General features: G+C 37.3%; 2 protein-coding genes across 3 annotated transcripts; both read right to left on the bottom strand.

The window, feature by feature from the left end:
* Nucleotides 1–1,849: 1,849 nt before the first annotated feature.
* LOC126606774 (pentatricopeptide repeat-containing protein At4g02750-like) lies at nucleotides 1,850–4,281 on the bottom strand. Its single transcript, XM_050274165.1, has one exon. It carries the CDS (start codon nucleotides 3,926–3,928, stop codon nucleotides 1,952–1,954), a length of 1,977 nt encoding a protein of 658 aa, XP_050130122.1. The 5' UTR covers nucleotides 3,929–4,281; the 3' UTR covers nucleotides 1,850–1,951.
* A 163-nt stretch (nucleotides 4,282–4,444) lies between these two features.
* LOC126606776 (alpha-mannosidase I MNS4) lies at nucleotides 4,445–15,536 on the bottom strand. 2 transcript variants are annotated; one of them, XR_007617362.1, is made up of 18 exons: nucleotides 15,281–15,536; nucleotides 14,138–14,257; nucleotides 13,928–14,020; nucleotides 13,282–13,368; nucleotides 12,375–12,465; nucleotides 11,827–11,882; nucleotides 11,490–11,562; nucleotides 11,082–11,191; nucleotides 10,139–10,189; nucleotides 9,490–9,578; nucleotides 9,325–9,406; nucleotides 9,107–9,220; nucleotides 6,719–6,798; nucleotides 6,439–6,574; nucleotides 6,115–6,185; nucleotides 5,733–5,976; nucleotides 5,052–5,417; nucleotides 4,445–4,954 (listed from the first exon to the last, which is right to left on the bottom strand). XR_007617362.1 is itself a non-coding variant. In XM_050274167.1 (17 exons), the coding sequence occupies exons 1-17, from the start codon at nucleotides 15,410–15,412 to the stop codon at nucleotides 5,178–5,180; spliced, it is 1,869 nt and encodes a 622-aa protein (XP_050130124.1). In that variant the 5' UTR covers nucleotides 15,413–15,536; the 3' UTR covers nucleotides 4,445–5,177. The 2 variants fall into 2 exon arrangements, 1 of the variants encoding a protein (XP_050130124.1); XM_050274167.1 differs by having other exon boundaries at nucleotides 4,445–5,417.
* Nucleotides 15,537–15,998: the final 462 nt, after the last annotated feature.

The raw sequence follows: 15,998 nt of genomic DNA, 5'->3' as shown, positions 1-15,998 counted from the left end.
ACCAAACCCTGAGAAATATATACCAGATACTAGGCCGTGGCCCTAAAACGGTTTTAGGGTGAGATTATTGCTCAACCAATATAGTATTTTCGTTTTTGCTCAACCAATCCAATGGGAATTTTCTCAAAAAAAAAAAAAAAGGATCATTTTTCAGGAAGAAACTTCCAAGAAAGAAGAAGACAAAATTCCAGTCGGTGAGATTATTGCTTTCTTCATGCATGGACTGCTGTTAAGGGAGGGATTTCGATTTTTTTGCAAGCATATTATTGGCTCCTATATTGCTATACGTAGAGAATTAGAGTCGGTAACTAGAGCGATCGATGAAAAGGTCGAAGAGATTAGGCTAACATGGAGGTAGGTAGCTTATCTTATATTAGTTTGTTTCATGTTTTTTCTGTGACTTTTCATCTTACTGTGCTACATTTTAATTTGCGTACCATAATTGTGGCTTTCTTTTCATTTGATTAATTCAGAAGTGGTTTCGTTGGGTGAGGTTGGTTTTCCCTATCATGAATTTTTGTTTATCAACGGTGAGAGGGGATTAATTCAAAGGAAAACTAATGAAAATGGTTTGAAAACTTTAAGTTTTAATGATAAGGACAAAATAAAGGGTAAAATGAATAGTATCAGCTTTGACTTTTTAGTGTAAAAATGTGGTTTTTCTTTAAAGTGAACAGTACCGCGGGCTTTTCATTAAAACTCTCTTAATTCAAACTTGGGACTACTACTGAATTTTATGACTTGTTTAGAAATGTTTTTAAAATTAGTGGAAGCGTTTTTTATGAAATGAGTTTTGGCACTTAAAGTGTTTTTTTAGGATCCACTTGGATTTTTACCAATGATTGATTTCAAAAACAAATTCACGAAAAGCGGTTTCTTGTTGTTTTAAAAACACTTCCAAACAAGTGTAAGTCATTGTGGATCTAGAATGCGTATATTATATTAATAATATTTGACCTTTGGATTTCAATATATGTCAACAGCTTCAAGAATGTTATGAACCTCATGGTCAAGACAAAGACTTCTTCCTCAAACAATTTGACAACTGGAGGCACTATATAGGTACTCCATTTTTGCTTGTAATTTTATGTTCCATTTGTTTCTGCACATTTCGTGCTCATAATGTGACATTATTCTATCTTTTCTTGCGTATTGGCTATAAAATTTCAATTTTAGATTGTATTGCTTTAGCATATGTATGTTTTAATTTGGTATGGATACGTTTAATTAGACATGAGTACAATAAAAATAAAAATAAATAATTGCAGTGCCTAACGTATCCATATCAAATTAAAACATACATATGCTAAAACCAATTATCCTCTTCAATAAAAACAATTTTTTTCTCCGTCTAGCATCAATATCATTTGCTAAAATTTCTATTCATTGACCTATAATATTGATCGACACAATCCTAACACTAAGAATAATTTGTGACCAAATAAATTACCTCATTAAAGAAAAGCGTTGCGCACATGTAAAGATATTCTTCCTTTTTTTTTTGTTTGCTACCCCACTCATAAAGGTGGGGCGCCCCTATTAACCCGAGGGGCTTAGGTAAAGATGTTATTCTTGAATCAAGCGGATAGCGCGTGATTCAAAACAGGCTTTTTGTGTGTGTGTAGGGAGTCTAGTTCATAAAATACATGGTTTGCCCTAGTTTCAACTCTCCAGTCGCCACCCAAACAAGTATTTTACTCGGGCAACATGTTAGTAGAACTCCTCCCAGTAATCGCTTCTCAAGGGCATTTTACGACGTTGGAACAATTTATGGACTTGTGTTCCAAATCTAGACTACAACGATAAAGATTTTCATTTTTACTCAATTATCGTTGCTATAATAGACGAATTGCGAAGATTTAAATTAAATTGTCACAAGCAAAAATAAACTTGGAATGTGTATTTGCTCAACAAGGTTCGAATCGCGGCAGCGGAACATACTGTTATCGAACTACTGAACCTGTGTATAGTTTCCAGAGCTTGACAATTCTGCTTTCTGTTCGCTGTCAACTAAATAACCCAGAAGCTTCATATCTTCCCTAAGCAAATCCAGTACAAGGTATATCCTTTCTGAATCAAAATGTGACATATCTCCCATAACAAACTCATGGATTTCACATCCCAACTCAATCCAGCTCGACCCTCTATTTTTTCTAACCCCATGCTCTCTAATCAACGCTCTTACTTTCGCCACGCCATCCCACATTCCTGCAGCAGCATAGGTATTGGATAACAGAATATAATTGCCAGAATTGTCTGGCTCAATCTTGAATAATTCGGCTGCGGCAACTTCAGCCAGTTGGACATTGCGATGGACCCTGCACGCTGCAAGTAAAGCGCCCCATACAGCTGAAGGAGCTGCAAACGGCATCTTACATATAAGCTTGTACGCTTCTCTGAGGCATCCGCCACGACCAAGAAGGTCAACAACACATGCATAGTGTTTTACAGAAGGATGAATTCCATGTTCAAATGTCATTTGTTTAAAGTACCTCCTGCCCTCGGTGACTAAACCAGCATGGTTACAAGCACTCAGAACGCTAAGAAAACATATGCCATCAGGTTTTATGCCTTCCCTCTTCATCTCCTCAAACAAAGAAATGGCATCTTGACCCAATCCATGGTTGGCAAAGGCTGAAATCATGGTGCTATAACAAAGCAAATCCTTTTTTCGGGCCATTTCAAATATTTGTACAGCCCTTTCAATGCTCCCACATTTTGCGTACATGTCTATCAAACTAGTGACCACTTGCAGATTAGACAGAGTTGATTGTCCCAAAAAATCACCCACAATGGATTCTGCTGTACCAAGAACTCCTAATTGTGAGCAAGCCGAGATGATTCCCAATACAAAAGTCTCATCTGGTCCAACTCCTAGCTCCTTGAAGTGTTTGTACATCTCCAAAGCTCTGCGAGGCTCCCCATTTCGCGCATAACCCCCAATTATGGTAGACCATGAAACCAAATTCTTCTCTGGCATCTGATCAAATAAGCTCCTCGCACTAGTAATATTGCCAGATTTTATATAGCCATCCATCATTATAGTCCACGAAGCAACATTCTTATTTGGCATAATATTGAAGAAGTCTTCTGCAAGTTTGATATCCCCTGCTTTACATAACCCCGAAATCATCAGATTCCAAGTCCCAACCTCACGGATTGGCATTGCTTCAAATAAAGAGAGAGCATTACCAATTTCACCGGCATCGGTGTACCCAGAAATCATCACATTCCATGACACCAAGTCTTTGGTTGGCATTTTCTCAAAAAGAAACCTTGCCTCCGCCATGTCCCCAGACTTCACACATCCACATATCATGCTTGTCCATGAAACTGTATTCCTCTCAGGCATCCAATCAAAAAGCTCCCTCGCAACATCAACTCTACCATTACCTACATAGCCTGAAATCATCGAATTCCAAGAAACCACATCTTTTTCATCCATCTGGTCAAATACACCCCTAGCGACATCAACTTTGCCACATCTCATAAACAAGTCAATTACCGCATTTTGAATGGTCAAGTCAGAACCGAATCCAAATTTGAAGACAAACCCATAAATTGCTTCCCCATCTTGAACTCTACTCTGCCTAGCTAAAGCCTTAAGCACGGATGCAAAAGTAAAATTCAATGGCTCAACGGACTCACCATGCATTTGGGAAAACAGAGACAAAGCAACTTCATATCTACGATTCTCGACATGCCCATGAATCAAGGCAGTCCAAAGAAAGGAATTTGGTTGAGTAATTTCATCGAACAGCTTGCGGGCATAGTCGATGGCTCCAAAGCGAGAGTACAACCTGAGGAGCTTGTTGAGGATATGGTGGGACGAGAGGAACGAACCGGTGACTAGGAGATGGGCATGGATGGATTTCAGTGGTCTGAGAGTTTGGCATTTGTGCACAAGTTTCAGCAGCGAGTGATTCATTTCATGGCGCCAAATGGGAGGAAGAAATTCCTACTTGTAACGGTCACATAAAGTATTTAAAATTAAAGGCCGGCTGGGAAAATGAATAATGGGCCTTGTGCATTGGGCCCACTGGATTGATGGATCTCTCACTACTTGTACAAGGTGTTGCAATTGTTACGAACTTATGGTCACAAAGATTATTCAATTAAATAACTGAGCGTTGGTTTTTTTACAAGACGATAATCTAAATTACTCTAACCCAAAATTGCACTCAAGTGTCGTCTAGTTCAGGAAAAGATAGTTAATTAACCTCTTCTTAAGTACTTTTTTCTTACTTTTACCCATATGAATTTAGTCATTTTGGAAGTGGTTTATTTGTTCTCTAATTGGAGAACAAAATTAATTACCTATATATAACAACACTCCGTAGCAACAGAGTTCAAATGATAGAAAGGAGGACCCAGTAGGAGGAACAAAATGCAAGACCGTGAGTAGCATGTGTGAATGCTCTTAACCACTTGAGCTACAATGTCATTGGAGTTCAAACAATCGATATTGAAAACCGTAAAGGAGTAGATAATGGGATTCAAAACAACTTATAATTCTTAAAAACAACCTTGACCTCAAAGTCGCCAATCCTCCACCAAACGGGCATAAGCTAACAAAGAATCAGCTGTAACTCTATGTAAGCCTCTCACCTGTGTTTGTATTTAGAATACATGTAAAACTAAGGTATCTCACTATATTCGGTCCTCTGACATAAGTTCCATGAGCGAAAATGTCCAGCTCCTTCCCCTTCTCCAAGAATATCTGAATTCCTATTCATACCGAAGCCGATGACCCCCAGTTTCAAAACCAGACTTTTGAGACCTACCGGAAAGAAAATGAAAATGTACATATGTTATGCTACAATACGCCGAGTTACATGAGCCTAGCAAGTGACCACATGCCAGTGTTGGGGTATCAGGGGCAGTAGAACCAGCAAGGCAGATCTTCAACATAACTTCATTGTTCATGTTTCCACCCGTGAGCTCCATGTTTTCTCTGTAAGCAATTTCCGGGTAATTTACATGAAGTCCGAAGTTAAGAATCTCAAGCAGTTCCAGGCTTCTAGATAACAAAATGAACAAGTTTGACATACCAGCCCCTTTACCAGAATCCCCCTGTTTGTCAAAGACCTATTTGTAGAACTTAAGAATCACCGAGGCAGCTGAGATTGTGATTATTACGAGGCTAAAAACAAGTTCAATCGAATAAAACAGCACTGTCATGATTTTTGAGGTGTGTTCCTCCCTGGTCTTCCGTCACTTGATTCCGGAGATTTCTCATGGTAATTCTTGTTCTCTGATGATGAATAATCAGAAGTTTGGCTTCCGACAATCATCACTGACTGGCTCTCAGCAACGTTCGATTGTCTTTGGCTTCTGGACTTCTCAGGAGCTTTGTGGCTTGAGGACACATATGATATACCAAATTTCTGCCCATGAGTTAGTCCTTGGCAAACCCCCTGCACAGAGAGAAATTTTCAGTCCGACTTCAAAGTGATACTATTACAACACATAAATTTTACGACCCAAACAAAAAAACTTAATTATGTATTTTCTGTAGTTTTTAGTTTCCAATTAGAAACATTTAACTTTGCTATAATTCCAAAAAATACCCCAGTTCTTCATCCCACTAAATTTAACAAAAACAAGGCTTCATTTTATAAGAGCCACAAGCACATTAAAAAATAAAAGACTGCAGAGCGAGCACGAACTAAAATCCAGTAGGACATGCATAATAGATTCAAGAAGAGAAACGCCTGGTATGCAATTCTCACTTTTATCAATCCTGATATAGAGGTAGAATCCGACAAAGACGAGTCTGAAGGAATTCCAGTGCGGACCCTTCCATATAAGCTACCATCATAAGTTTCTTGAGAATTACTTGGAACATCGGAAGCTTGAGATTCATTTCTAATGTTGCCAGTGTTACAATAAGCCCCAAAATATGAACAATGTTCCTGCACAAGAGCTATTTCAGGGGTTGCAGGCAATAAGTGGCCTTCGGTACTAAATATGTACCTGCAAATGTAAACATTTTCACCAAACAAGGCAAATATGAGACATTTTCACCAGATATGGAAAATATAGATATCTTAGCTCTTTTATTGAGATAAGTTCCCGCACTGAAGCATCATGAAAGGAATGTGCAGAACTTACTTGTATGGCCCATTTTCAACAAGGTTATCTGGTCCCACAGCCAAATCAAAAAGAAGCCACAGGTATTTAACCTAATTATACTACAGGTTGTTAATATTGTGTAATAGAAGATGAAAAAGAAAACAAAATAAAGATAAATGATTGTAAAAATCGAACACGATACAGTGATGCTAGTAGCAGCAGGATAAAGAGTAACCAAGACTCTCAACTCCCAATTAACCCACTACCATCAGACGGATATTTGTCAATAATAATCTTACTCTACTGAGAGACTACATGAAGAAAAAAAGAAAAAGAAAAAACATTCGACTTCAAAGTTCTTACCGTTTCTGCCAGGAAAAAGCTCTCCATGTGATCTTCCTGCTTGTGGAACTCAACATCTGATATATGACAAAATCCACAGGGGCATCGTGCACTGTGCTGCAAGCTGGCAATCATGTCTCGTCCAGCATCAAGATACCTACAAAAAAATACAAAAGATGACTAAAGCCTACTATACTGAAGTGTCATTTTCTTTAACTAACGTAAATGTCCTTTTTTACATATTCCCTTTATAACAAAACCTGAAAAAGGGTCCCAAAATTAGAAGTATTTCTGAACTTACTTTGGATCTCTAGTTGCCTTATAGAGCCAATATGTGCTCTCCATTAATTCTGGACGCAGTGGATAACTTCTTTGTCCATGCTAAAAACAAATGTAGACTTAAATATTACAAACGGAGTTGATATAGTAAAGTGAAGGGTAAATTACACAAAACTACCTCAACTATAGGTCGAACGACACTATCATACCTCATCTTTTAAAAATGACAATGTCATACCTCATCTTACGAATTTGTTCTAATGTCAAACCTTCGTCAGTTTTTCTGTTAATTTCTCTGTTAAATGTTGACGTGGCTAGAGATGGAGCCCACTCACTAATCCAACTAGATTAAAAAATAATTAAATATATTTTTAATAATTAAATATTAAAAAATTTAAAAAAAAAAATTATATATAAAATTGTGGGATCCACCTCTACAAACCCTTCCCCACCCGTCCCCCCAACCTTCCTCCACCCGTCTCCCCCATTCCTTTCTTCTCCGATGAAACCACCAACCCAGTCCTTGTCTCCAGCTACCCCCCCTCAACCTCTCTTCTCCGACAAAACCACCAACCCAGTCCTCGTCTCCGGCTACCCCCACCTCAACCTCTCTTCTCCGACAAAACCCAACATCGCTCGTACAGACCTCGTCATACCATCTTCCAATATATCAATCTCCTCGTCATCCCACCCCCTCCTCCCTTTGACAAATCTGAAGCCGTCGTTGGGCTTCCCGAAATGCGAGGCCATTCCCTATGACCAACTCGAAGTCACCTTCCAGGCCGTCAAGCTCTAGATCGCCAACCTAGAAGTTTTTCCGATCGAAAACTCCTTTGATAGGGACGCAGAGCTCCGCAATTTGACGAACCTCGAGGAATGGCTGGGGTTCCACAGCTCCGTTTTGGAGGGAGGGAAGGTGAAAAAATTAAGAAAATGGCCCTCCTCCTAGTGCACATGGAAGGTTTGTCCGTGATGGTCTCTCTGCAACTCATGGCATACAAAGCCCTGCCACTAGTTCAAAGTATCCAAAAAGTTTTCCAATTTCAAATTTCGAATTTCTATGAAATTTTAGAACTTTTTGGCTTTTGGGTTCTGTTTTTGGTGTTGATTTGTTACTAAATTTATTGGTTTTTTAATGCGGATTTGTAATTGAATTTATTCGTTTTGGGGGCAGATCTGGGTTTGCATGTAATGTGCTCTGAAATTTTGATGAATTTTGCAATTTTTTAAAGTCTTGAATGTTACATGGTGTTGTTTCATGTTTTAGGTGAAGGAATTTTGATTGTGTTTAAGGAGGAGGAAGAAGGGGGACGGAGGAGGGAGCGAGGGAAGACGAAGGAGATGACCGGCGTTCTAGAGAGAAAAGGAGGAGAGATTTGTTCGATCCCATTTCCCCTTTGAAATCCCATTTCCATTTTTATTTCCCAGATTTGTCAGACAGAGGAGGGAGTGAGGGAAGACGAAGGAGATGACCGGCGTTCTAGGTTCTGTTTTTGGTGGGGTAGCCGGAGACAAGGACTGGGTTGGTGGTTTCATCGAAGAAGAAAGGAATGGGGGAGACGGGTGGAGGAAGGTTGGGGGGACAGGTGGGGAAGGGTTTGTAGAGGTGGATCCCACAATTTTATATAAAAACATAATTTCATTTTTAATTTTTTAATATTTAATTATTTTTTAGTCCAGTTGGATTAGCGAGTGGGCCCCATCTCTAGCCACGTTAGCATTTAACAGAGAAAATAACAGAAAAACTGACGGAGGTCTGACATTAGAACAAATTCGTAAGATGAGGTATGACATTGTCATTTTTAAAATATGAGGTATGAAAGTGTCATTCGACCCATAGTTGAGGTAGTTTTGTGTAATTTACCCTAAAGTGAAATTTAAAATCCATACTATAGAGAGAATAATTCCAAGAAAGTCAAAACAATAAAAATATGAAACAAAAAACCGAGAGAGTGAGAAAGGACGGATGTGCTACCAGAGAAGCTAAGTTTAATTAATTTGTTAATAGGGACACTGGTCTAGAAATATTCATGGACTGCCTACTATTCGTGAATTCATATAACAGCTCCATATACCAGAGGCTTAACCAGGCCAAAAGTTCACACCTCAAACTACAACCTGTCTGACCATCTAATATTGCCTGTGGGATAAGAAGAGCACTGTGGAAATTTTTACCTAACCATTCACAAATCAAAGCTAGAACACAAGTGCTGATAACCTTACGAAAATTTTTATCTAACATACCCCAAAATACAGCTATGTAGTTTTCACTTATGAAAATTGGTTTTTAATTAGATGCATCAAATCATTCATAAAGACACAAGCAAGCTCCTATTCACAGTACTATTAGTAAAATAAGAATGATAAAATTGGTATTAGGATAGGGGGGAAAAAAACATTATTATGGTACCTGCACACTGAGCGTAGCAAGATTAAAGCCCTCTGGAGTAAAACCATATCTTTTCCACACACTAAAGAAGGCAGCATGTGTTCGAATGGCAGGATCAATATCTCCAGCTAAAACCTTCCAAAATATAAGGTAATCAGTCTCACTGAAACCTAATGGGCAATTTTGAATTATCCAGTCTCCACTGTAGAAATGTTAATCTTTAACAACATGTTACAAACCTGAAGTCCGGGCCAGAATGCTTGCAAACTGTTAAATAATGGCCAGACAACAGCAGCAGAATCCATATTTACCTCTACATACCTACAAGCGTAAGTAAAATTGGCGTGCTATTAGTTAAGGAGAATAAAAACCTATAGAGAAATTAAAATAGTTACAGCATTTACCAAGGATCATTGTAAAGATGGTGCATAGCAGCGGCATAAGCTTCTTGAAATATGAAAAGATACTCTTCATCTCCAAACAATAAATAAGCCTGTAATGGTAAACAATGATAGTAGGGGGGAAAAAAAAAAAAACATGAATACACAAAAACCATGTAAACCCAATATAAAATAAAAACATACGAGTCTACAAAGGCTTAACCACCAAATCAAGGCTTAGAAAAAACTAGGAAGGGGGACTATGGTTTTCCTGCTAAAATAACTATAAAAAACAAGGACTCCTCAACATCACTTATTGTAAAGGTCCTGAGGGGCTAAACCAAACTACTGAAAATGACAAGTCAAAGCTCCCTGTAATCAAACCACCAAACTAATTTACATTAACAAGAATGCATTGTCTTCCAACAATCACAGTGATTACTTTGTCTGATGTCTCCCTCTTAACCCCAAAAAATACCAAAACTAGCACTGCAGCTTTTTAGTCCTAGTTACCTTATCTTTCCAATTTAACTTCCAGGAGCTTTTGTAATCAGTGCTGACATAAGGATATCAAGTATCGGACCTAGTGACTGAAAACGTGCTAATGCCCATTTCAAAAATATAATTGTAATAGCTACAGAAAAGTTTCACCTTTCCAAGTGATGTTACACACCTTTAGAAGATACTCATAGAAAGAGTCAATACTAGTTCCTATTCCAGCATCCTGCATAGAAACAGAGAAACGTAAGTATAGGTAATGCTCACGAAGAACATAGCAGAGAAGAGTGCTTGATGCCGGCACAGAAATCTAAAGAAAAAAGAAAATACCAACACATCATAAAAAAGTGACAAAAAAGAATAAACTACTAACTACCCTATAAATACATCTAATTCAGGCCTTTCAAAGGTCGGACTAGACATTCAGATAGGATAAGAACCCCAGTTATGCATTTGGGACACAATTTAGGCAATTTAATGGGACAGTGGGATCCTTGCAGGTTCACAATCCCAAGTTAGCAGGATGACCAATCCCAGTTAGTAATAATGGATATCCCAGAAGCATTGGCTTAGCATGTTTAGTCTAGTACAATCATATCAGGTCCCCAAAAGATGGCCTAAGGGTCTGTCAAACTAACAACATAGAAATCAAAAATGTGGTAGTAGAGATCCTGCGAGGGTGAGTTAACTCTAAATCCGTCAACTGCAAGTTGTTCAAGAACAGTGGCTTGAGTTTCTCGACTTTTCCTTAGGATTAGTCAGTTCTATTTCTCTATAGCCGATTGGAGAAGGTTGATCAGTATCATTAATATAAAATCGAAACAAGGATATACAACGTTGTTTAAAATAGTAAGGTGAGGCCTACCCCTAATGTATATGCCAACTTCTATTTCTTAAAGTAGAGTTATTCACAACATAAATGCCCCAGTTTCAAGCCGGAGTAAAATTAACCACTATTATTATTGCGGTCGGCTTTTCAAACTCCAGATGAATTAACTTAAGTTTTATATCTGATTTTCCCATAGAGTATGATGATTAAGAACCCTTTATCTTGATACTACATCTACTGACTCAAAGTTGCATGTTTTGCAAAGTAATAATGTTAAAAAGAATGTTACCTTCTGTGTCCATTCACCTGTAAAAACATTAACGTGAGCACCAACTAAATTGAGCCTTGAACGGCGAGCCCAAAGTCCACGCACTGCATTCTTGGTAACTTGTTCAAAAACTGCAATCCCCATAAGATGGAAAAAAGTAAACTCTCCCTTCGTTGAGAAAGAAATCCAAAAACAGACAAAATGGAACCAACCAGTCAGAGATGAAATATAAGGGAATGTAAGATGGTAAAGAACACCGTACTTCAAATATTGGCTCTAAAGATGAATTATATGAAAGAAAGGTCACAGTTGCAACTTCAACACCAAAAAAGATTGCAAGTAAAAGTGAGCAAAATGCATTTTGGTCTACAGGCGAAACCCAAGAGCATGCTTCTTAGAAGCCAGGGTTCAGAGGTAGCTAATACTTACTGGGATCTTTTGTCAAACGGCTGAGCACTCCAAATTCCAAAGTCAAGGTTCCACCACCAGCTGTCGATGTTATCTACACAAACTAAAACTGAAATTTAAAAACGTTTGCCCAAACTAACAAATAAATACTAGTCTTGATGATGGTTTATAAACAAAATTAATTGAGTTTGGTTAACAATTTAGACCTTCACTTAAACTTCAGCATGAGAATGGCAAACTTACTTATCCAGAAAAAAAAAATGGCAGATCTACTCTTTAGTTGTTGTAAAAAGTGTAACAGACACGGGAAAGAGTAAAGAAAATCGGACATAAAAGAGAAAATGTTGAGAGGCTTTGCCTTGCTTTCATGTTCATCAACTCCATGCATTAGATTGACAGATCCAAAAGGAATTCCTGCAATACAAGACCGTTTAATAAGGATATTTAAAATACCAGTACTATTCATACACTTCTGCAACTGGAAACAAAAAGTTTGACATTCAAGGTCCGGTAGACAATTCAACCTTTAAATAATGCATTTATAATTCAGTTAGCTACAGCATGCTTTCAATCAAGTTAGTTACAATCATCCCATATGGCTTGTTATGCCCTTTTAAGCCTTCTTTTCCATACCAAAATCAATTGGTGTTTTTTAAACATATGGCTTGTCATTCCATATGATCTTATCTATTACTATTTTTACCAGAAAAATAAAAGACACTCATAATTGTATTCCCTTCAGGATCTTTACAAAAGAAATGTCAGCATTTTCCTAAATTCATATATTTTGAGCAAACCTCTAAAACATTGGGAATGACAAAGACTGCAAAACAATGAAGGTTCAGACAAAAGAATCTTGCAGAGTTTTGTGTGTACTAGATGAAAAGAATAATCCAGTAAGTATACCTGAAGGAGTATCAAATGCAGGTAACAATCTCCGGGCAAGATCCTCAGCTAAGGTAAGTAATTGATTGTCATAGGTTGGAATTTTCATGCCCTGAAATGGACGGATGTAGAAATAATTCAATAATGATCTTCAAATATATATATTCTATGACATTGCACTCCGACCGATTATAAATGAAAATAGACAACCAAATTTCTCCCCAGTAAACTTCGATAGAAAAATCAGATAAGTGATATTGCTATATGTATCTTACAAACTAAAACATCTCCTTTCTTGAAATATCAGACAAGTGATATTGCTATACGTATCTTACAAACTAAAACATCTCCTTTCTTCAATTTTATCCTTCTAATATTTATATGTTTTCTTTCTTTCTCCTAGAAAGTAGAAACATAGTTAAGCCAGAGTCAAAATTGAGCTCATAGCAGACATTCATTATATCAGCACTAAAAGAAATTAAAAAACTAATCTTACAGTGGTGCCATTAATGCTGAGTAGGCAGTAGGGCATTTACTTAGTATCATAGATAATCAAGAGAGTTAAGGTTGGTCCCAGGAAAGTTTTATTTTTAATATTATATCAATGAACCTAGAATTTCCCATCCCTTCTGGCCGGTAAATTTTCTTGCTAACTACTAATTGTTGGTTCTTCTTGAAATAGCGAACAAAAGAGAAACAAAACAGCCACAAACCAATTCTCTCATAACTCATTAGCATTACTCAGACCAGGTGACTGCCAGTTCTATAACCCCTACCTATGTTTATAACTTTGTATAATAATGTGTGTTCGTAATTACTTAAAAAGAAGGGCACTGTACACTGTTCACTGATGGCATATAAAAGGTGATTTATGGATGTGATAAAAAGGTGAAAGATTGAAACATAGAGGTACACAATTAATTATTACCGTGGAATAATCACTTGCTATAAGATGTGCAGAGAGTAAACCCCCAAGGACGCGGATGGTTGTCTCAAAAACAGATACTGTCTTATTCTGCATCAGTACAAAGATCCCTAGTTAGATTGACAATGTCGTCTACCATCTAGAATTATTTAATTTACAACCAATGCAATAGTAAAAGTACACATAAATTTATGATAACAGTTACATAAGAGTCATAAGGAAACAAAATTTCAAAATTAGGCAAGACCAACATATAAAAAGGAGAATTTAAATAAAAATCAAAAGAGCAATACATCAGATTAGAATGAGAACAGTCTGCCACTGTATCTCATGAGTCATGATATGTTATTAAACACATACCATGTCAACAACTGCCACATTTCAAATCATGTAAAACAGCCTTATGCGGTGTTAATTAAAGTTAGGGATAACCTTTGATTTGAACCAGACAACCCATCAACCTAAAAGCCCTGTTGTCAAGTGAGCTAACTAATTATTCCACAAAAGTAAACACTTGAAGAATCTAACCAATTATTCCAAAAGAAAGAAAAGCAGTTCAATGCGAACCCCTATCTATGAGCATCACTTGTGTATCCTGAGTTCAGATTACCAATTAAGAGGGAAAAAAGGAAAGAAAAAATCTACTCACTATATCAAACCGTAGTGTTTTACCAATCCATTCAACAGAGGCGGCAAAGTGTTCTCGATCACCAAGTAAAGCTAGTGTGTCTAAGGAATCAATCTGCGACAATGGTTCGGCAGAAGCATCACATTAGAGCTTAGCAAAAAAAAGGTGTCTTAAACAATAAAGTATATGTAGTAGAGAAATTGGAAAATGAGAATTTTTTATTTGGATTACCAAAGTTAGGGCATAACCACCAAGCGAATCTTCACCTGCACAAGAATGAGGCCTTAACTCATCCAAAGGAAAAGCATGCTCCATATATCCATTGAATGCATGATAAAACATTTCCCTGACCTACAATTGAAAATATATATTTCCAAATTTTTAGAACGCCACATTGTAAGTTGCAACGAATGACAAGCTAGCCCACCAACTATTAGTGTTCTTTAGAAAATTTCACATGGACCACAAAAATATATAACAGAAAGAATCACAATTTATTACTTTGATACAGCATAATAAAAATACAAGAATAACATCCTACATTCTTAACATGTAGATTCTCAAAGGGAGAATCCGAAGAAAAAAGGTTTCTAGTGTCTTTTTTATTCACATACAAATGCAATGCAAGACTGAATCGAGAAAGTTATTAAAAATGTGTAAAATTGAAGCAAACTGATTACAAAGTGGATATTCATAAGGCTAATAAAAAAGAAAAATGCTTAGCTACTCAAGGATGAGTAGGAACTCCTACTGAAAACTCTGTGTTTGAATCACAAAGTTTTTTGCTTATGATCAGAACCATTCATATTGTGAATCATACTGTAAAGACCTAAGTTTTAATTTACTTTTTGCAAAGGCGATCTTTATAGAGTGATTTATAATATGAACAGTTCTAATCATAAATACAAAGTTCTATGAATCAACAATGAACAATTTTGAGTAGGAACTCCTACTCATTCTTTGAGTAGCCAAGTATTATACAATAGAAAATGTAAGAAATAATAACAATAATTAGTTCACCAAAACCAAACAAAAATTATAAAAAAAATGAGAAGTCCTGATTATGATTCAGGATCCAGAAAATACACTAACAAGCAATCATGGGTGACCTTCCAAACTCAAAATCCAAACTTTTACAAATAGTAATTAAAAATCGAAACTTTCAGCAACTGGCTAGGTGAACTACATTATACTTGGATTAAATCATTATACACTCAAATCAATTAACTCAAAAATTGCAAACACCACCAATCCTTTGCAAATTAAACTCTGGATTGTTCCGAAAATCGGGTTTTTACAACCAAACGGTCTCGAAACCGCTTCAATCTCCCTAAACCCTAATGACGAGAAATGGATGGTGAATTGAGGATTTACCTCGTCCCGGAGTTGCTTGGCTTCGGCGGGAGTGACACCGTCGGCGAGAGCTGTGCGGATGAAAGAATCGGAATGGAGTGAGAGCAACAAGAAGAATGATAAGATTGGAAGTGAAGATTTCAGAGCTTCCATTGCCGCAGCCAGTATGCGTTTCGGAATTGGTGTTAGCTGTCGGGTAGGGAAGGAAGGAAGAGTTGTACAGTTGCAGTAGTTAACTCTGTTACAATCGGGTTTTTTGGTGCTCTCGGAGCGCCGGTTTCGGGTCGGTAAAGCAAGTACTTGTCTAATTTAATTTGATATCTTTTTTTTTTTAATTCAATGGTAAAAATAAAGAAAGTGCAGATTTTCATAAATCAAACTTGGAAATAAAATAAAATAGAAGTTTTTAAGGAAAACTAATAAAAATGACTTGAAAACTTTGTGTAACATCCCACATCGTCCAGGGGAGTGATCCTTAAATGTATATTCTCATCCCTACCTAGCACGAGGCCTTTTGGGAGCTCACTGGCTTCGGGTTCCGTAGGAACTCCGAAGCTAAGCGAGAAGGAGGTCAGAGCACTCCCAAGATAGGTGACCCACTAGGAGGTTGTTCGTGAGTTCCCAAAAACAAAACCGTGAGGGAATGATAAGCCCAAAGCGGACAACATCGTGCTACGGTGATGGAACGGGCCCAGGATGTGGTGGACCCTGGGCCGGGATGTGACACTTTGAGTTTTAA

This window comes from Malus sylvestris, chromosome 16, assembly GCF_916048215.2.
Source record: "Malus sylvestris chromosome 16, drMalSylv7.2, whole genome shotgun sequence".
NCBI classification, from domain to species: Eukaryota; Viridiplantae; Streptophyta; class Magnoliopsida; order Rosales; family Rosaceae; genus Malus; species Malus sylvestris.
Note: the sequence above shows the minus strand (reverse complement) of the source record. Positions and strands in the feature narration are given on the sequence as shown.